Here is a 21,690-nt window from a genome sequence, read left to right on the forward strand (position 1 = left end):
GGGACATGTTCTTGTAGCACCTTTCTAACCACCTAACTGGCTTCCGGTATCTGTTAGCAGCTCAGCTATCAGCCATAAACTGACATTTCAGCTTTCAGAACCCAAAAAAGTGACAGGAGGAGAGAGACTCATTTGGCAATGCTTTGCTCTTGCTGTTTGGCCTGGAGACACATACTCAAAGTGGTATAAGATTGTTTAGTAACAGCTGGCAAGCACCAGGGTGTGAGCCTGATTTTCAGACATGACAGGCACTTACAGGAATGTTGCCAGATACAGCTGTTTAAAAGCCTTAATAAACAGCAAGTCAATACTAATCTTTGCCAAATTAATCTTTTCCTTGACAGCCCATCAGAGCAATTATGTTCAGGCACATTGTAAACACACAATTGTTGGAGGGTGAGGCTCTGATCTGCAGTATTCTGCAGTTTTGCACATGGCTATTTTTCAGAATGGGAAGCTTTTATTTTTTCCTGCTATTTTATTTTCTAGTTTACTTATATCTTCCCAGGTTTTACATCAGTGTGAATGAAATTTCCCTATAAAGTGTCTATCCCAGCAAGTCCTTAATGGAATGTGAAATGATGACAGTTGTAGGATCCATGCAGATGTACATTTGCTAGTAGGTTTCTTTAATTAGGCAGTAACTGTGACAGATTCTGAAATGTTACAAGTCATTGTTCTCACTTGTCCCCTTGTCTGTGGAATAAGAACTACACTTGAGTTGTGATTTAATGTGCTGCTGGGTAATACGAAAATACATGACTTGGCAAAGGGAGGCAGAGTCTGTAACATGTCAATACTGATGCAAAGAAAAGCTTCATCCTCAAAGATGCTGAGTACATTTTGCAAGGTGCAGTGAGCCCCCTGCTCTCACTGACTTGAGCAGTATTCATCATTGTGAGGGACTCCGCTGCTTTACCTTCATAAGTACGGTATGTTGTTTTCTTTCATTGCCAGAAGATTCAGAGACACCCAATAAATCAAATCCTTACAATCCTGATAATGTGTGCATATAAAAAGCACGTCTGTGGTTTTAGATCATGTGTGAGCTGTGGTTGTTACAGCTCCTTATTGATATCATTTCTCACACACTTGGTTGCAGCCACCTCACTGGCACTGTCTCCTATTCCCTCAGTACATGTGAAGGGCTCTCCAGGGTCTTGCAATGCTTATGGGAGTGGTGGGGATGAGCAAGAAAGGGCCTGGGAGCTGGTAAGCCAGCACAGCTGGAAGAGTAATATAGCTATATAAGAAGCCCCCTTCCATCATAAGGATTTTCCCTTCAAGAGGACTCCCAAAGGAGTCCCAGAAAGCACGGCACTACTGGAGCTAGGAAGATGGACACTGTGCTTATTAGAGGGTACAAATGTATAAAGGCTTCAGTGTAGATGACTGTGGCCTACTGTGCAACCAACAGAAACTTGCTGGCAGGTTCCTTCCATGGATGAAGTGCAGGAGGTGGCAATCAGCCTCATTCTGTTAAAAAGCCCTATTGATTTCAGTGAAAGCAGAACTGGGATCCTATTTGTGTCTCCAGTTTGCACTGTGACAGCGAAGAATGAATTGTAAAGGTTTTCCTTTTCTGTAAGCCTTGCTCACCATGGTTGCAATCCAGTACGGTTCCCCCATTTTATGGTGCTCACATATTGCTGTCATCCCATATCAACTGCTCAGGCCTACTTTTAAGTCTTGCTTTCAGTGCATTTTCCAGGTCAGAGTGAAAATAATTGTTAATAAACAATGGAGAAATGATTCCCTGAATGTTGCAAGTCTTTGCTGTATTTAAATTATTTGCATTAGCTGTATTTTTTTTTTTAATTTATAAATTGTTTGTTTTTCTGTAGCTTTTATTTATGTTCTCTGACAGCTGGGATTTTACAGCTCGGCTCTTTATAGTTCCTTTTTTGAAGTTACTTTTGGCTTTCGGGAGAGATACAAACTTATAAACTTTATTGGACTTTCACCTGGTTATACAAGGCTCTTGGCTTTTATCTTTTGTGATCCTGCTGTTGACCCTTGTATCTGTCAATCCATAATTGGAAAAAAAAAAAAAAAGTAGCAGGTAGCCCCTTGCAGATGGCAACCAGCCACTGCTTATTCTTTGGCCGGGCAGGGAAAACTGCAATTTCTGTGCCAAAGCTGGAACTCACTTCTTCTAGAATTAAGTGTTACTTCAGCACAGCTAAGACCAACATTGCTTGTCTTCCTGAAGGCTAGGTCTTACTTTAGTTTCAAATGCAGAACTCCCACTGAATTCACTGAAACTGATATTAAGCAATGGCTTAAGTGCTTTGCTTAGCTCATTGTAGGCTGGAGCTCTTAAAGACTAATAGACACCCAGTAGCAATAGTTTCATACAGAATAAGTATTTTATTCATGATGTATTTTTTATTTACATTCATTTTGCTTGTATTTTGAACTCTGCTTGGATACTGAAATTAACAACTTTAATTTCTTGTCTGCACACCTGCTTTAAAAAAAAGATGAAGATAACACAGCTCTCTGATGAATGAAAAAATACCTGCCCGTCAAAATCAAACCTGACTGTTCCCATCCCCAGCAATTATCTTCTCACTTTAGAATTAATATGAGTGGAAAATGTAGTTTACTATAATATAATAAATAGAAGACATTGGGTAATTAGTAGTGCTGGTATATTTCTAAAGTACTAAACAGACAAACAATAAACTGTGAACTTAATCACGAGTTCTTATACAGTTTCAAGACAGGAAAATTAGAGCTCTCAGCTACAGTCATTTGAGTAATCACATCTGATCTGCATTATTTATTAGTTATTACATGCTCAAGTGATTCAGGTTGTACATTGCCTAAAATCATTTCAAAGCAAGCATATTTTTGTTTTTTAAAAAATGTTGACTGCATCCCATATTGTATATTTAATCAGAATTACTATCTTTATTTCATATATGAAATACAAATCAGTGTTACTCTTCATCAGTTGGACAGGCATCCAGGTTGAATTCCTTCCTAACTATTCCTGATCTAAAACCTTGAAAATATTCTATTTTGGCATTCTTACTCCTTATCCCATTGCTCTGTTACTTTTCATTCAGGTGCTATTTGTGACGTTCCCCACAGCTCAAAAGCAAAATCACTGCTTTCTTATCACTGGACTTTTGCATGTGTGATAAAAAGGCTAAAGCACATTTAGTAATTCTTTTGTTTTATTCATTATGGTTTCACTTGGCTGATTAACCAAAACTGAATTCCAACGGCAGTGGCATACCTTTTTATTTATATAGCCTTGGTGGCTTATGTGTTAGCTTTGGGCAACTTCCTGTTACAATGCTTTAAAAAGGGAAGTACATAAAATATCTGTTTTTTGCATCAACAAAAATGCAGAAATAAGTGTTGGTTGCCTTCATTTTTTGCCAGAAAAAGCAGGCTTGGCGTTAGTCACTGTTTTTGTAAAAACTAAATAAAGTATTCACACCAGTTGTGAATAATTTTTGTCAGCAAAAGTTAAAGCATCAAAGAAATCTCCTTAAAATGCTAACAAATTTACTTACAAACACCTATATTTATTATTTCATAAATAGGCGCAACAGGTTCCATAAAAAAAAGATTAAATACAGACACAGTATGAAGAAACAATAATACATAGCCATATATAAAGATTATAATTTAGCTGTTTCCAATCTGTTTCTGCATCTAATAAAATATCAGGTAAGCATTTGGCAGTTTTATACATAAAAGGATTTAAATGACGTTTACTAACCATTACACATAAAGTGATTTAAAAAAAAAAAAGCATTTTTAGGCAGTACAAAATAAATGTGTTTACTTTTTCCCCCACACTAAGTTCCTTTCTCTCCCCTCCTCCCACCCCCAACTCTTTTTTTGTTTATTTAATGAGACAAAGCCAATATTTTTAATTAAAATCATTTGGGAATATTTTTCTTTTTTCTCCAAATACTTTGAAAATATAGAACTATTAGTCAGCTGTTTAAAAATGAAGTAAAAATATGAATGTTTGCCAATTTAACCCTTATTGTGAAATCAATAAACTGGAATGAGCCAGTTTCAATTACAATTAGCTACAAAAACATTCACATTTTATACTCTAGGAGAGTGTAACATAGATGCTATTTACAAACTTGCTATGACTGCTACATCAAGCCATTTAAAAAGTCTTTAGTAGTTTCATATAAACACCCATTATGAAAACCAATGGAAAATCCAGGACTTTTATCCAAGACATCTACAGTTGCTAAGGCAGTTACTAGCGCAGCACTTCACAGCAAAAACCAACATAAAATCTGAATGGTCCAAATTTCCTTCAGAAAGGAAGAAAAGCAATGTCCGTTAAAGGAATCTCTGTGAACAAAAAGAGGAGGAGGAGGGAAAAAAAGAAAAAATTAAGGAAAAGAAAAGAAAGAAGCAAGACTATTCTTTTCCAGAGTGGGTGACCCACAAGCTCAAATAGTCCTAAGTGCTTAGCAACTTGTATTTTCTAATAAAATGCAGAACTGCCTTGACTGCATAAAGCAATCCATGATGAAAAGACTTCCCTGCATTCCTCCATGGAAAGGAGAGGTTTTTCAGATTTTCAGGTAAGGTACAGTGCTTTGTCCCTCTGCATGCCCCTATTCAAAGATAAAAAGAATACAGATTATATTTAAACCAATCAAATTTTTAATAGCCCTACCAAAGAACTTATTATATTTTGTCTGTTATTAGCTCAAGCCGTACTATGTGGGTCAATAGGGTACAGATGCAAAGTATTATTACTACTAATAAAAACTACCACTGCGACACCAATTTGTACTTCCATGGCAGCATCCAGAAATGTCAAAGTGCCCAAGATAAATGCTGAGTTAGCCTCCCAACATCCCAGTGAGCTAAAGAAATGTGATGATCCCCATTTTCCAGGTGAAAAACATGGGGCACAGTGAGATTTACTGACTCGCTCAAGTGCATCAGCTGTTGTGGGAAGGCACGCCAGAGACTAGAAGGCACAGGTTGAGGGACTATGTACATAAAGTACCACCTACTCTCTGAAGAGCAGTGGAGAATCTATACAAAAGGTAAGACAGCTAATACCAATGGCTGGCTCATACACATACCTGGAAGTGTGTGGGGGGAGGGAGGGGAGGGAGGAGGGAGTACGTTTTAATTAGAGCAGTTCTTGGGCAGCCACTTTAGTTAAAATGCTGCAGCCTCACAAGTATTAAACCTCATTTGATGAGGTTTAGTTAAAGCACCACATGGTTATTTTAAAACATGGAGAGCTTAATACATGTGATGCTGCAGCACCACTGCAGCATTCAAATTACAATGTGGAGCAGACTCGAGTAAACAAGCCTGCTCCGATGCATTCGAATTAGAACACAAAGGAGCATGTGTATAGGCACCCAACAATTCTCCCTCCAGCTTCCATCTACACAAGAGTCTCCAGGCTGAAGCTGGGATGACTTTGATTGTTGCACCAGAGATATGCTGCATAGGATTTAGACTGGAGCATTTGAAGAATGATACTATGCCCTATTCTATTCTAAATAGTTTCTTATATCATATGCAGCCCTGTAGCATCATGAGAACCATGGGATCTGCAGGTCAAGCTAGTGCTTTTGCTGCTGGAAAGGAAAGTGATGAAAAATTTGGAAGAAAATACTATAGGGACAGCCATGTAAAGTTACCCACTCTTCTTAGATCTGACTCTTCCATCCCTGTTCCTGGATCAAAAGATCACAGTTATGCTTCTCTGGCAATTTAAACTTTTTCAGTACTAAAATGTACTTTGTGATAAAGCAATAGCAACCTTTAATAATGTATGTATTGTGGATATTGTTTTCACACAGCCATTCAACTACAAAATAAATGCAACATCATCACAGATGCTTTTCTGAAGAATCAGTAGGGGAACATGCAACAAAGCTATTTCACAACTCCCTATTAGACTCTTGTGTCATAAAGGTTGCTCAACACAAGGTGGCATTCACTGGCTGCTTACCCATTACTGCAGTAGTCATTATTCCAGTCCACAGTCTGTGCTGGAGGATTTCTGCACCCTGAACGAACATACTCCATTGCTTGGGTAACAACCTGTGCAGCCGTAGATGTGGGGTTGATGATATTCTGATAATCAGGCTGAAGAGTAAATCCCTAGAAGAAAAAAGAAGCTGATAAATGTACAATAAACCAAGCAACAGTTTAAGTGCGAAAAGCTTGTAATAGTAGCATGTGTAAAGCAAAGAGTAATATGTATGTTTCCCTGTACTTTTAAGTTAAAATTAAAACAGGAACAAATGTGTGGGCATTTCTTTCAATTGTTTTTTTTTTTTTTAAATCTTCCTTGGCCAGAGTGGGTGGGAAAAAGCCCACCAAAATATTTGATAGCATACAGCTATAGTATGAAACTAAGACATGAAGAACAGAAACAATGTCAAGCCAGGAGGACAAGGGGAAAAAAAAGGCAGTGTGTTCCTTAGAACTTGTATATAAAACTAAGGATCCACTAGTTGTTAATTCCCAGAATATGCAACAGAATCTTTTTGAAGGATGCAGGCAGCAGGTGGCTGAGTGTTTTATTAGACTACACCTATTCACATATTGTTCTCAAAACCTTCTTTCTTCATTCAGTCACAAAGGGACCATCTGCTTCTTCTTTTATTTGTACTTCTTTCTCAAACTAAACAAAAATTCAACCAAAGCTTTTTAACAGTTGTTGGATTAATGTAGTGAAAGCAGCACAAAACAACTTGCTGTCTGAAAACTAAGAAAGGAGTGTGTGTTTTCTGGGCTGGGGGGAGGGGAAGGGGGGAAATGAATGGAAGATACAAAGAAATGTATATATTTAAAAAAAATGAAATGTCTGTTAAATGGGAACTGATTGTGATTTTTGAGTCTTTCAATGCCTTAGTGTGTTTAAATATGGCCTGTCAAATCTACCAGAACTTTCAGAATTTCAAGGGTACTTCATATTTATTTAATATAACAGGTTTTGCCAAAATAACACACAAAGAATAGTTATATGGTTAGAATCCCTTCATAGCTGAGTACTTAGTAACTTTATAACAAACCAACAAAACCAAACAATATTTGCTGAAAAAGAACAAACTCAGTCCTGGGGCAAGTGTGTACAATTTCCAGAGACACCTATAGGAGGTGTAGCTGCTAAAGCAAGAACTGACTCTGCTCCAACATTTTGTTTGAAAATCCAGTCTTTGTGGACCAACTTCCCACATGGTCTCATTCTGATAAAAGCTCATGTCTTCACAGCTTTATTTATTATTTAAGTGGTTCTCATGTGGTTGTTTTAGATATATACATGTTATTTGTTAGGAAAGTGGTCCAGGGAAATTTATTTCTTTTTGCTGGTTTAAAAAAATTAACCACATTTCCTTTTTATAAAAAAAAAAAAGTCAGTATTTTTAGTTTCACTTAGGCCCCTGAGAATGAGTATCCTTTAAATTCAGAATGTCACTTCCCTTTTTTCTAATCACTCTGCTGACTCCCCCTTTCTCACTTCATTATAATCAAGCTTTCTTTCAAAGACCTTCATAGCTCTGCCCCACCTTACGTATTTTCTATTGTGTCTTTTTTTTCTCTCCATTCCACTGTACCAAGGTCTACCCTTGATCACAGTCTTCATCCATGCTCCAGCCTTATTCCACGCTCCATTCTACATTCTTCGTAGTGCCCCCTCATGACCTAATTCTCAAGGCCAATACCCTTTTTTTCTTTGAAATCTTGCTTTCCTGAAGACTCATTTCTCCTATGTTGCTTACAAGAAACTGGTTAATAGTGGATGAGTGGAGGGATAATGGGATATAGTTTGTGTGTAATATATATTTTATATATATATATATATAGATATAGATATATATAGATATATAGATATAGATACACACTTACATACACACACACACACACACACACACAGGACTGTATGAAAAAACTACATCATTTGATTGTAACTCTCCAAAACACCTTGTATGTTGCTTGTTCTTTTAGACACTGATCTGCAATCTGAAAAACACAGAACAATATTCATGCTTATAAAGAGCCTCACTGAAATCCTAACTAAGCAAAACTCTTGTTGATTTTAACGAGTTTTATGTGATGAAAGACCATAAAATGGGTCTTGTATTATTACTATTATCATAACACGCTACCCTTAGGGCCATTTCTATTTCAGCTGCAAGACGAAACTGACTAATGGAGCATGTTCTAGCCTTAGGCATTGAGAATTACCTTCAGCAGAAAATGGCCCTTAGTGATCTCTTATTAGTTTTCCTGAAGCAAACAAATACATGAAAAACCATCATACAATAGGTTGGTAATTCTAGCAACTTGCTTCAGAGAACTGTCAGAGAAACCTAAACTACCCTTCTGGCTAGCAGAGAGGGTTTCTCGAAGTCAGAGGACACCGATGTTATGCTATTTCTGATCACTTAGACTAAAGCAGAATAAACAATTTCAGAAAGGAAAAATGGCTCTGAGATTAGGGCAGCGGCCTAGCTCTGACTGGGATCCATGTAGCTATATTGTGTGATATTAGATAAATTATGCTGGGTCCATTCCAACAAATCACAAGCATAATTTTAGTGTATTCATAATCTGACTAGGTTGGAACTATCTGTGCAAGTTATAAACATGTGCTTAAATGCTTTTCCATCTTGGGGCATTAATCTTTTTGCCTCAGTTTTCCCATCTGTAAAATGAAACCCATTATACTCCCTTTTCCATATCCTGTCTGTCTTGTTAATTTATTGTAATCACTTTGACCTAGGGACTGTCCCTTATTAGGTATATGTACAGCACACTGCACGATGGAGCACTCATTTATTTTGAAGCTTTGAGGCATTATTTTAATACAAATAATAATAATTTACATTAGTAAAGATATAAATTAAACCTTAATATGATTTAAGAATTCTTGAACTATGCAAAATGAAGGGTTAGTAAATATGATTGCATCTAAAATGTAAACAGTAATTATTTCAGCCTGGTTCAAGCAAACCAAACGTACTGAAAATATATAGCTGCACAACATCAGAAGACAGCCTTATATTTAGGCTTGTAGCAAATATTTGTGTATTATTTATGTAAGTCCTTAACAAACAATGATGAAATAAAAAGCATTCAGAAAATGAGTGCTTAGAGGTCTAATTAAACAATGCTGAATGTTTTGCATTGTAATGCTCAAGAGAAAATCACCAACTGTTTTGCAACATGCCTAGAATTTTAAATTTCATTTTCTTGTTCCAGATTGAAATAAAAATAGGGAACTTGATAAAGATTAATTTGATGTCAGAAGGGACATTTGCTCTTTAATTAGATTTCTGTAGCCCTAGCAGTTTCGCTGTGCCACTATAGCTAGTCCTAAAAAGCCTGCAGCAGAACTAAACAGTGATCCTCATCTCCACACTTTACTGGGAACTAATTTCATTTCCTGCCTGTCTGGAGAGGTATTTTCAACAGGCATCAATGTTTTTGTCTTCACAACTGATTTATTCATCAATCTCAATGTGATATTTTAAACCTTTAAATTACATCCAAATCCTAAAGCATCTGTTTATTACACAAGGAAATTGAAAATCTGTCTGTGTGATATCATACAAAGATTTTTCCTTAAGGTTATAAAGGAAGTTGACAGATATTAATGATTTTTTTTCTCTTGACCTCATTTGAAGACATAGTGTAACAAAAAAGGGGGTGGTATGGGGGGGGGAGGGAGAATTCTGGACAAATACATCAGGGCCCAAGAATATACTGTACATAATATGTACTAGAAAAAATGAGACCATTATTTTTGGCAGGCTATGCCATCACATTGCAGCATACATCTATTTCCTGAAGAAAAAAGGCAAACAACCCAAGGCATACTGAATGAGCCATTATTTTAAAAAAAAAAAAAATAGAGCTAACATTAATCATCTACATTTTTTGCATATGCTCTATACATATTCCTACATCCACAGGTAAGAGACTCAGGGAACTTGGTTTTAGCTGGTCTTGCATATACACAAAGACGGGATAGAGATTGTAATTAGCTTCCCTCACTCTGTGCTCCAGTGCAGAGACAAAGGGGGAACAAGAACAGGTGCTATGACGAACGGCTCCAAATAATAGTGCCAGGCACCTGAAAGGGGGGCAGAAACACTTAGGAAGCGGGAAGGGCATGAGAGTGAACTCATCCTTTTTCAAATAAAGTAACAGTGTTCTTGCAGCTGGGTTCAGTGGGCTCCTGCTCCAGCATGTGTTTCTCTTGAACCTCCCAAGAATTTTGATTGATCCAGCCACATTCCTGTGCAGCACTCCAATGAACCCAATGATTTAAACTTGGCAAGTGACCCAGAGGATGAAAGTAGTTTTCTTTATTTTGGGCCAAATTCTGCTCTAAGTTAAAACTTCTATTTCTTCATATGAAAGCTCTGCTTGCAGCCTACAGGCTTTGCTCCTGTAGGCCAGAATCTGGCTTGAAGATTGACCATCTTACAGACATTGCTAACAATGAATGATATTTCATGCCCAGGCAGCCTCCACAAGCAAAAGGAATTACCACACCATGCTCCAAATAATGCAGCTCTGATCTAAAAACCTCCACATCCGTGCTTTCATGTGTGAGCATTAGGTGAAGGGTGACTTACAGCCAAAAAATTGCAATGTTATTCTACTTTCCAAGTTTGAGAAACAAAATCCATCTAAAAACAGCAACTTAACCTTTTCATTCTCTTCGAGTAGGGGTATGTATACATATGCATATAAAACTCAGTATGGCAATAAAATGTCAAATGCCTAAATGAAGCTAGCAAGTCTATAGATGCAAATCAGCACAGTTTCTATGAAAGGAAAATCATACTTCACTAAACTACTAGAATTCACTGAGTATGTTAAAAGTAGATAAATCTGTTAAATAATGCTTCCGAACTTTAAATAAACTTTTAAAATGTTCCAAAATAGGAAATATTAGGAACTATAATAAAAAGTCATGGGGTCAGAAACAAATACTATAAAAAAAAAAACAAAAACAGAAAAAACGAGTTAAGACCTAAAAACTAAGAGATGGGGTAAATGGTTATTTCCCAAAGCATAAAAGATCAAAAGTAGAACAACCTAAAGATCTGTACCAGCAAGTGTTATTAATTTATTAACAATCTGGAACAAGGGTAAGGTATGACAGTATAATTTCCAGAGACTACAACAGATTTTTAGATCAGGTAATATTAGAGAAGAACTTCTGAAAGATCAAAAATGCTGGCTGCCTGGAAAAAATGGTGATAGATGAAATTCATTTTGAATTAGGCACATTCAAGTAATTTTGGTAGGGATACTTTAATTGCTCACACATATAGGGGTTTAAATGTAACTACAATCACTCAGAAAAGACAAATGATCATCTTTATAGAGAGCTGAATATAAAAACCTGGTGTGTTATGATCAAAACAGCAAAGGACAGAAAATACTGAAAACAGATCTTTTTATAAGCTGATGGAACAATGAGTTGAGTTCCATCTCAACAAAGATAAAACTGTAACAGAAGGGCTTTATAGACAATGAAAAGTATTAAAGGAAAGAAAACTATATATGAGGAGGTGGCAATCTTTATAAACCAGGGCCAGAACAACCTGGCTTCAGTCCAGTGTGGACTGGGTGGCTTTGTCAGCACATCAGCAAGGAGGCGGAAGAGAGTGGGTATTGCTAGGGCCAGGGAACTGGGCGCTTCAGCTGCAGTACCACCACTTCTCCCAGCCTTCCACTCCCTAGTTGGGGTGTGAGTGAACCTGCCTGTGCCATAGCCACCCTGTCCCCCACTCCCCAGCTCTAGTGTGAATGTAGCATGCAGCTGGTGGGGAACTGAAACAGGGCTGGGCAACTGGAAACTGCATCCACACTGCTGCCACTTCTTTCCACAGCCTTCCCCACCTCCCAGCTGCAGCAAGGGGGTAGCTAGAAGCTCCCCACTGGCTAGAGGCTATGTTCATGCTGCACCCAGGAAATAGGTGTGGTGTGGGATGGGATGGGATTGAGGGGGGAGGGAGAAGTGGTGGCAATGCACGTGTACTCCTAGCTGCCCAGCCCCAGTGCAGCTCCTCACTGCCCAGTCTCAACATGGGCACAGGCAGAGGCAAAACCTTCCGGCTCCAGAGGCCGGAAGATCCACTGGCTCCATCTGACCTGTGGGCCATGTGTTGCTGACCGCTTGTGTATATTAAAAGAAACAAACCTGAAAAAATAACAACTAGGACTGGCTAGCTTAGACTAAAGATGAATAAGAAGGAACTGGAGATAACAGAAAGAACATACACAATTAGAAATGTTGTATGTAAGTTAAATAAAAAACTCTTACCCACAAAACATTAATTAAACATAGGTGATTTTTCTGTCTAATGAGAATATACATTCTGCAGAATGAAAAAAAAGTTTGTAAAAATTCAGTCCTTCATGCCCATGGCCACTTTATGAGTTTTTGGAAGGCCCTTCTTCTACAGGTGTATAACTCCACAACTTTCCACTCTGAGATTTCTTGTGTGCAGGTTACAGAGACATGAGATATCACACAAGACCTTATTACATCCTGCTTCCAGATGCTTACTCTGTCCTCTAGTGTTTACTAGTGACTATCTATGTAGTCATTAATAATTAGCACCACCTCCTCCTCTCTGAAAAGCAAGGGGAGATAAAACCCTTGCCCACACGTTTAAGTAAAGAACATGCAACAAAAATGAAAGGTCAACACAAAACAAGAAACAGCCCTGACCCTTCTGCCTTAAGGACTGTCCTGAACCATCCGTCCTGTGCCAGAGATGGATGTTGCCTTCATTGTTAAAAAAAAAAAAAAGGGCTGCTAGGCTAGCGACTTTCTAGACTTTTCCAGTTTCTTATCTAATCCTTCAGGGATGCAGGAAACTATACATCTCTGTCTTCTTTGAGTCTGGTCATTCTACGAGGGCAAATGCTTGATGTTGAATGTATGAGAGTACATATTACTCTCTCCGGACTTTCTTACTGACCTTAGAAGCACAGAACTGTACACAAAGAAGGGCTGGAAGGGACCTCAAGACATCATCTAGTCCCTGCTTCAGACAGAATTACTATCAAGTGTTTCTCTAACTTACCATTAAAACTTTGAAGGATAGAGATTGTACAACTTCTCTATGTTATCTGTTCTAATGCTTAACCACCCTCCAGGTGAGAAAGTTATTCCTAATATCCAAACTAAACTTCTCTTTGTCATGGATCATGCCCCTTTCAGGGGAAGCTCTGCCATGGGACTCCCCAAGAAACAGCCTTATTTGGTTTCCCTCTCCTAAAGCAAGCCCTGGGGTGGCTTCACAATGGGTAAGCCCCTGGCTTTGAAACCTTGGCTCTTCTCCATTTCCTTGTAATCCATAGCACCCCCTCCTCAGAGAGCTTGGTTTTTTTGGTTGGCTCCTGGGAAGGCGTGCGTCTTCTTTGAAGTGGGGGGGAAGAGAAGTCAGAGGGCTGATACCCCAAACACAGCCCATCTCCAAACAAACCGACTTCATTTTGCCACTGCAGTTCCCTCCTGTGTCCTTCCCCAGACTTCACTCTGTCCTCCTTGGGACTATTTTTCCTCCAGCTTTCTTGGACTCCTCTTTCTCTCTCCTGCTCTCTCAGAGATGCAGCCTTTCTCCAGAGGTGCTCTCAGCCACCCTTGCAACAGAACAGTTGTAAAACTATTGTATTAACCCAGGAACTAACTTAACATAAACAAATTAAATATCCAAGCATAGGTGGCCAATCAGAGAGCAGTCTCTGCAGCCTGCTGTCAGGCCTTGGCTGTCATTTGACCTTGGGGTGAAAAGGGCAGATAGGTATCCTGCTTATGAAACTATTTACAGGAACTATTTACAGTGAAGCGGGCTCACACCTCAAAATCCCTACAAGAACTCAGAGGAGAACTCAGCCCAGTTAGCTGTCTTTGTCACACCCTTATTGTAATTTAAGGCCATTAACTCCTTGTCCTGTCCCCATAGAGAATACAGACTGTTATCAAATACCCCCTTTTTCTCTTGTTAATGTGTATCATGTCCATTCACCGTTCAGATGGAGTATCTACTGGGAACTACCAATCTGTGTCGGGGCAGTCTCCTGGCTGTCCCCTCAGCCCCACAAGACACTTCTCATTTCGTTATTGCCACAGATCTGTTGGGCTGTAGAAGGTTTTTATGAAATCACCTCCTGACTCATCCTTTTCTTGCTTGCCTGAATAAAAGTGTGCCCACTTCAGAGTCACAATGCTGTGTGTCATGAAAAAACATAACCTTCTTTAACTGGGGCAGCTGTGAGGCTTCTGGAAGGGAAAAATACCCTCTCCTTACAGTCCCAGTGTACAGAACAGGTTAGTAACTTGAGTCTCCTCTAGTTGCTGATCTCAACCAGAAGTCTAAGGGAACATCCGGTACCTGCTTAGAGTGGACATCTTCCAGGTTCTGGAAACTGAATCCTAATGGGGTGTGGGTTTTTTTGAAAAACAGACTAGATGTGGCCATTTGTGGTGGTTTTTCTTGGCTGATGCATCCCCCAATTTTGTTTGTTGCCTTTGTCTGGCACAGTGGTGTGGATTTTAAGGAAACAAACTGATGTTGCTGGGGGTTCTGCTTTAGGCTCAGTGTGGGAACAAACATAGGTCTTTCTGATGATGGAGAAAATCTTGAGGAGCAACCCCTGTATGTAGTGTCTGTATTGAGGAGGCACCCTGCTGTAAGGTTGTGTCCTGAAGATATGGTGTAAGGGGGCATTAGCTATTCAGTGGCCTCTAAGCTATTTGTGGCCTGGGACAATTGCTTCTCTCTAAGCCCCGAGTTTAATGTCCCTAACTTTCTTATCCCCTTTCACTTTTGCAGCCTGGAATCACAAACAAATTGTGTTTGGATCCTCTGTTCTTTTAATTCTCTTCTCAGCCCATGAGGCTGCCAGGTCTGTGAATATGTGAGAATGGTATGGCTGTGCTGGAGGGCTTCCTTATCTGTTTTCCTTCTTTCACTTTTTTTACAGTTATACAGTTGTATCTTGTTCATCTATTCAGTCTTTACTTGACTTTGGTCAATTTGGTCTTTACTATTCAGGCTTTACTTCAGTCCAGCTTCTTCTATGTGACGATAAAAGATGTAGGACACCTTTGTTGGGGTCTTTGGCCATGTCTCTGCTGAGTCCATGAGGACCAAGTACTGTTTCATCTGCTCTATAAACGTACCAAAACCAGCAATTAGGAGCAGAGATGGCTTAGAGCAGTCCTAAGCATGCTATACTCCTGTACACTTCTCAGGGTCTCTGTCTTAGGGAAAACCTGGATTGCTGCTATGGCATGCACTCTAAACTGCTCAGCTCCAAGATGCCCAATCACACTGCAGTCTGGCATTGCAGAATGGGAGTCAGTAGGCAGGGCTTGTCAGTGGAGCAATGTAAGTATGGCCTTAGCTTCTGGGTTACTTCCTGCTTACTCAGATTCCTACCACCTTTCTATATGCTGCCTAGTCACCACCCTGAAAAGTGTTTTTAAATGCTTACAGCTAACAACTATACTCGCCTCTGAAATACAAAGTACTGGTAACTGTCAGGTCCCCAGCACATGCTACACTTAGTTGCGAGTAACCAGTTAATCGTGTCTTAAATAGTTACCCAATTGCAGGTTAATGCAATCAATGGCGTGATAAAACAAAGAATAAGCCACAAAGGTATTACACAAAATATGTATAATAACTTTACGGTTGGTTCCTATCACACTATTAACTGACTGCATAGCCTGGAGTCAAAAGCTCCCATATGCCCCCAAAGCTGGGAGCTGTGATCACCTGCTGCTCCCAGCAGGAAAGGTGCATTGGAGCCCTTAACTCTGATACATCTCCTGGGCTGGGAGCAGTGGCAGATCGGGGCTCCCATGCTTTGGGGTGCAGCCAGAGCCAAAGGCTCCACTGTGTGCCTGCAGCTGGAAGCCTTATAGTTGATCCAGGCTCCCAGCTGTGGGGGCAAACCACGTAGGGGTCACGCATCAGATCCCATCCTTGCTTTAACTGCACATCTGCCAAGGGCCCAAGAGATGAAAACCAACAGTGTAGCATTTCAACAGGTTACAAGCACCCGTCAACTTGAATGAAGCTGAGATAATGTCATATTTCTTGGATGAACGATGGGGACCAATATTCCCATTCCTGTTTAAAATATAGTGGTATTTTAAACTGATTTTTTCTACCTTTGCACTGAAGATGTGACCAGGGTCATAACTTTTTTTTTTTTTTTGATGTTGTATGCATGTCAGCAAAGCACAAATCTACTACAGTCTACCATGGACTTTTCTCCATCCTACGTTATACCTCCAGAAAGAAATGGCATTGTGCCACATATGCAATATCACAGCTAACAGCATCTGCTATGAGTGACAATTCTCTCACTCTAGTGACATACGTGTAACATGCTAAAAGACAAGATTCCCCACTCTCTCCTTTCCTTCTGGTTAATGTTGAACCTGACACAATAAAAGCAATAGAATTTACATTTTATTTAATTGGTTTTGTGCAGTGTAACCATTCTGAATAATACACCATGGAACAGTGCTTAGGTCTGTGCAGTTATGATGAGCATGGTATGGCACCATCAACCAGATGTAGTGCTAAAAACTCTCTAACTCCTGTACTGCACCTTCTGTTAACTATAATATTATCTACTGAATAATCAATGCCAGATTTTCAAATCCAGCTTCATAAATTGTGCCCACAAGCTCTGCATTTGTATGCAGGTATTTAACAACAAACCAGGTATTTAAGACATCTGCAAACACACAAAAACAAAACAGAAAAGAGTAATCATGAAAGGAAATGATGCGGCTGATTTTTCTACTGCTTTGCACCTTTCCTGGATGTTTACTTCCAAGAGGAAGGAGTGGAAATGGGTGAAAAAAATGCATAAGTCTAATTTGGTAGGACTCCACAACAATGTAAATGATTATACAAAGTGAGGTCCAAATCACATCTAAAGTTAGGATCTGATCCTGACACAAAACTGAAAGAACTCCCTTGTTTCGATACTTGCAGTGCTAGATACTAGTTTACTAGGTCCAGGATACTCTGTCCAGGGTAGTTTTGGCTGGCAGGTCACTAGGCCTACTGTCAGAATGAAGATACCTGATCTAGCATCCATCCTGGTAAGTGATGGAACTGTGATTCAGCTGTCTGTCCCTCACAGGTCTAGTGCTGTCTCCTTTAAAAGCCCTATGGTTTACACGCACTGTATCCCAGAATGCCAGCTGTATGGCCTCTCTGGCTGCTGTTAAACTCTTCAAGTTCACAAATGATTCTGCACGGGATTCTAAGGACATTTATCTTTCCTTTTAGCATGACAAATACACAGAACTAGACAAAAATAACACCTGTACACATTGCCCTGCCTTGGCTTCCTTACCTCTTGGAATCATTGTTTGGGGCTAGAAAATCAGTCCCTCCGAGATGACCCAGTTTCCTTTTGTGTCTTCTGAACTATGGAGTCTTTCTAGCCCAGCATGCTTTCTCTAATGTTGGGTGGTCCTAGAATTAACCTCCCAACTTTAACAGGAGTCTGCTTGCCTCTTCTTTTCTGCTGCCTAAGAATTCAAATGTATTCCTATGAGGCTTTCACTTTTCTTTTTCCTTCTGAGAGTCCCTTTTCACATCTCTCCTTTGTTGCCTCTGTCCTTTTATCCTGCTTAGAGCATTTCCACTCCCTAGGTTCTCCTGAGTATGAGACATTTTTTGTCCCAAGCTGGTCCCCTCTCAATAGTCTACCATTAAGTTTTAATGACTGTTACAACTAGATTGGAAAGTAAATGCTAGAACCTTGTTAGCAAAGGTGAATACTGATTCACAGAGACATGCAAAACATATAGATATTTCATACTTCCAACCTGACATCAACCTGAATTCATTAGTTGTACATACAGGGTACATCTACACATGCACTTTACTGAGAGGAATAGACTAATTAGCTCTGCAGTAAAACATCACACTTGTGCTGGTATTAGGGTGAGTAAACTAATTAACTCTGATGTAACACAGTATTGTCTGAGTATTTAACTATGACAAAATGCAAATGAAGATGGTGACCACAGGTGCAAATTGCACCTCATCAGCCCAGTCGGCCGTGGGCCAGGCTCTTACCTCCTGCTAGCCCCTCCGCTGCCTGACACTGCTACCAGGAGTCCAGGCCTGACCCCTGGTACCTACTGCCAGCTCAGGGCCTGTTTCACACTTTGCACATATACAAGCACATGCTACAACCACTTTCCTTTCCTTTCCAGATCAGGGGTCTGCAACATTTTGCCACGTTTTGCGACTCAACTACCTGCTGTAGGCTTCAAGTCTGTACTCGCACAATCCTCTGTGCAAATTCTGGGATGGTTTGGACCTTTCTGGGCTGTATCCAACTACTTTGTGGGCTGGATCTGGCTCAGGGGCTGCCTGTTACTGACCCTAGTCTAGATATACTCAGAGTTTACAAATTGCATCATAAAATCTAAATTTCAGGAGCCTTAAGATTTCAGCTCTTCTTCAGGGTATTTTCTACCATGGAGGCAATTCTGTTGAATAACAGTAATCTATTTCTGATAGACACTCTCTTTATATAGATGAGATGGAATTCTAAGGTTTGAGAGCTAATCTTCTGTATCACATGAATAACATTATTATCATGGCCGATTCTACTGAGGTCTGGAAGACTAATCTTACAAATAAAGTTGCTCATGAGTTCAAATCTTTGCAGTACAGACCACCAAGAATTGTATTATAGAAATACTGGAAAGTTCCAAAACAGAAGTTAGCCCATGACTCAAAAACACCCCAATACAGGTTCATCAAATGTTTTCATTGGTTTGGAAAAATGAAATGGAAAAATAAAACAGTTTTTTGAACCTGAAAAAAAAAATCACATTTTACAACTTACTTGCTGCATTGTAGGTGAATGTAAAGCAGACTGGACCTGCATTGGTAGCTGGTTTCCAATGGACTGCTGCATTGTAATTGGCTGGTGTTGCTGTATGTTGAGATGCTGGTGGAGAGGTGGACTTATCTGAAGTGGTGGTGGTGGGGATACAGCCATATTTGCTATGGAAACAGTCACTGGCATTTGGTTGTTGGGCTTAGGTGCTATATTCCTAGGAATATTAGCGTGCATGGCAGTTATGTGAGGGTTCATTCCTGGTTGTTGGTGATAATGGGAACTTAGATACAGTGCAGAAGGAGCCTGTGCAGGCCCATGAAACACTGACTGTTTTGAATTAATCATCTGAGGTGGCTGGGATGCCTTAACATCAACAGGTTCACTGTAGCTCTGTTGAGAAAACAAACAACAATATTTAGAGACCGATTTCTTTAAGTGCAGTTTACTGTAAAATTTTTGCATCGTGCTATCCTTTACTGAAACACATTCATATTCTGCAATAATGGTCCAAAATTTAGTGTGATGTTTAGTTGTAAAGTTCTCTACATTTAATCTAGGGCATTGTACAATTCATTGTGTTGTACAAAGAAAAGCATTCATCTCTCTCATTGTGCCATGATGTGGAGAATTCTTTTATGATAATACACATCTCAAAAACAAGCATCTGTCATGGTCATGTTGCTAAAAATGTCCCTACAGTGGAAACTGGATTTTACTCTAGAAATAAAGTTAACTCTTGTACTATAAACCCTACAAACCTTCTCTTCTCTATTGTACACCAGACCCCACTGCTTTCTGGCCTACTCTACTTCCCGGTCTATCATTTTCATATAACAAAACTTGGGAGTGATTTTACTGAGCTAAACAACAAACAAAAATGTGGATTCAAGCTTGCCACCCTTAATCATGTCTGCTCCTCAAATTTAGTGGGAGGAAACAAAGTCTTTTTCATGTAAAAGGCAATGTGCCCTGGTATAACTGAGAAATCTGGATTCTGTTTCTGGCACTACCAGAGGCCTACTGGGTGTCTTTAGGCAATTCACTTCCCCTCTCAGTAAATTAGTTTATCTGTAAAATGTGCAAAAAAGACCATGACTTGGCTGTAAAATGTTTTGATATCTACTGATTTAAAGTAGTGTGGAAGAGCTAGTAATACTCATTCTTATGGGTGGCAGGACTGAACCCTAACGTTGCTCCTCTACACAACATTAAAATTCCAATGCCAGTGTTGGTGCCCTTTATTTTTTAAAATGTCTTGTGTTAGGATTATATCCAGGCTACATCAACAGCATTTTGTAGACTGTTAATGTGGAAATAATAAGGGCATATTGAATAATTAAATTTTAAGCAGAACCTCCTCAATGAACCCAATGAAGGAGTTCTGCTTAAAAATTGATAGTGCCAGATGGCCTATAAAGTGTTTGACTGCACCAAACACAGGAGAATTATCTCAACAAGCCTTGAAGAGTACAACACCAAAATAAACTTAAGAAATAAATAGATTTTCAGAAAAAGTGCAGCGTTTGTTCACCTTCCTTAAGACAGAAATATTTTCAAATCATGAAGCCTGGTCTTTCTAAAAACGATCTTATTTTTAACATTATAATGTTTTACATTCAATTTGTTCAGTTCTCCATATATTCAGTTCCTCAGATCTTCTGAGTAAACTAGATGTGCTCAAGTAAATGCTGAAAAGAATTAAGAAATAATTCCCAGGTGTTTCTCTATGGGCACCTGAATCATAATTTGACAGTTAAGGGAAGGTTGAATTAATAACCAGTGAAAGGTGAAACATTCTGGAAAAAATGGTAAAAATATTCCTCTAGAGAAAAAAGTCACTTTGACAAAACAAAGGCTGGAAGATGCATATATGTCCTTATTCTATGACCTCCATGTCATGTTTGCTCAGTTTACAAGTCAAAGTAAGTTTCATGTTACTCTCAACATTCCCAGGTCAGCTGAGTCTGAGAAAGTCTATTTGTATTTTTTCTGATGAATGGTACCATCACCAACAATCAGCCACTCTGCACGTTACAGAAATTGGTTCATTATATGTGATGATAAGATGAACAAAGATGATAAATTCATTTTCCCAAGACAGGTTACAGTATTGCTAGCAACAAAACTTATTTTATCCAGTAAACTAAGGAAGATTAGCTGAAAATGATAAAAAGAATGCAAATTTCTGTGTGCTTGTGTATACAATCAGCATCGTATATACATGCCCACAGAGACACACAGATGAATGCATACATATACACACACACACACGAAAAGACGAAAGCAAATTTATGCTTGTACTCTTAGTCAAATGAAGGGAAATGAGGGGGACACTGTCCCGTCACCCCAGTAACAGTTGCAGGACATTCTCCTGAGTATGAGAATTAGTTACCAGTTTTGGCCAAGCATAGGTCTGTCTTGTGTCTAAAAGAAGGTCTATTATCTATCTGGGCATGTGGCCAGAGCCCTATTGGTGAATGTGCAAAGTTTCTCAATGACTAAAGGGAGTACAGGCTGTGGCATTCCTGGAGAAACCATAAGATATATAATTAAATTTCATAGAAACTAAGGCTGGAAGGGACCTCGGAAGACCATCGAGTCCAGCCCCCCGCCCAAAGGGCAGGAAGTTAGTTGGGGTCATAGGATCCCAGCAAGGTAAGCATCCAATTTACTCCTGAAGGTGTTCAATGTAGGTGCTTGAACCACTTCCGATGGCAGGCTGTTCCTGACCTTGGGGGCTTGGACAGTAAAGAAATTCTTCCTTATGTCCAGCCTGAAACGGTCTTGTAGTAG

At 39.3% G+C, this 21,690-nt stretch overlaps 1 protein-coding gene across 2 annotated transcripts in view; it reads right to left on the reverse strand.

The window, feature by feature from the left end:
* Positions 1-2,637: 2,637 nt before the first annotated feature.
* The window catches only part of TOX (thymocyte selection associated high mobility group box), a 301,228-nt gene continuing 282,175 nt past the window's right edge, over positions 2,638-21,690 (reverse strand). For both annotated transcript variants that reach the window (XM_019548450.1, XM_019548458.1), the window contains 3 exons: positions 18,901-19,287; positions 5,975-6,126; positions 2,638-4,607 (listed from right to left, as the gene is read on the reverse strand). In XM_019548450.1, coding sequence (XP_019403995.1) covers positions 4,571-4,607; positions 5,975-6,126; positions 18,901-19,287 — 576 coding nt within the window. In that variant the 3' untranslated portion in view covers positions 2,638-4,570. The remainder of the gene's footprint in view (positions 4,608-5,974; positions 6,127-18,900; positions 19,288-21,690) is intronic.

This window comes from Crocodylus porosus, unplaced genomic scaffold (assembly GCF_001723895.1).
Source record: "Crocodylus porosus isolate Cpor-Errol unplaced genomic scaffold, CroPor_comp1, whole genome shotgun sequence".
In the NCBI taxonomy this organism is placed as follows: Eukaryota; Metazoa; Chordata; order Crocodylia; family Crocodylidae; genus Crocodylus; species Crocodylus porosus.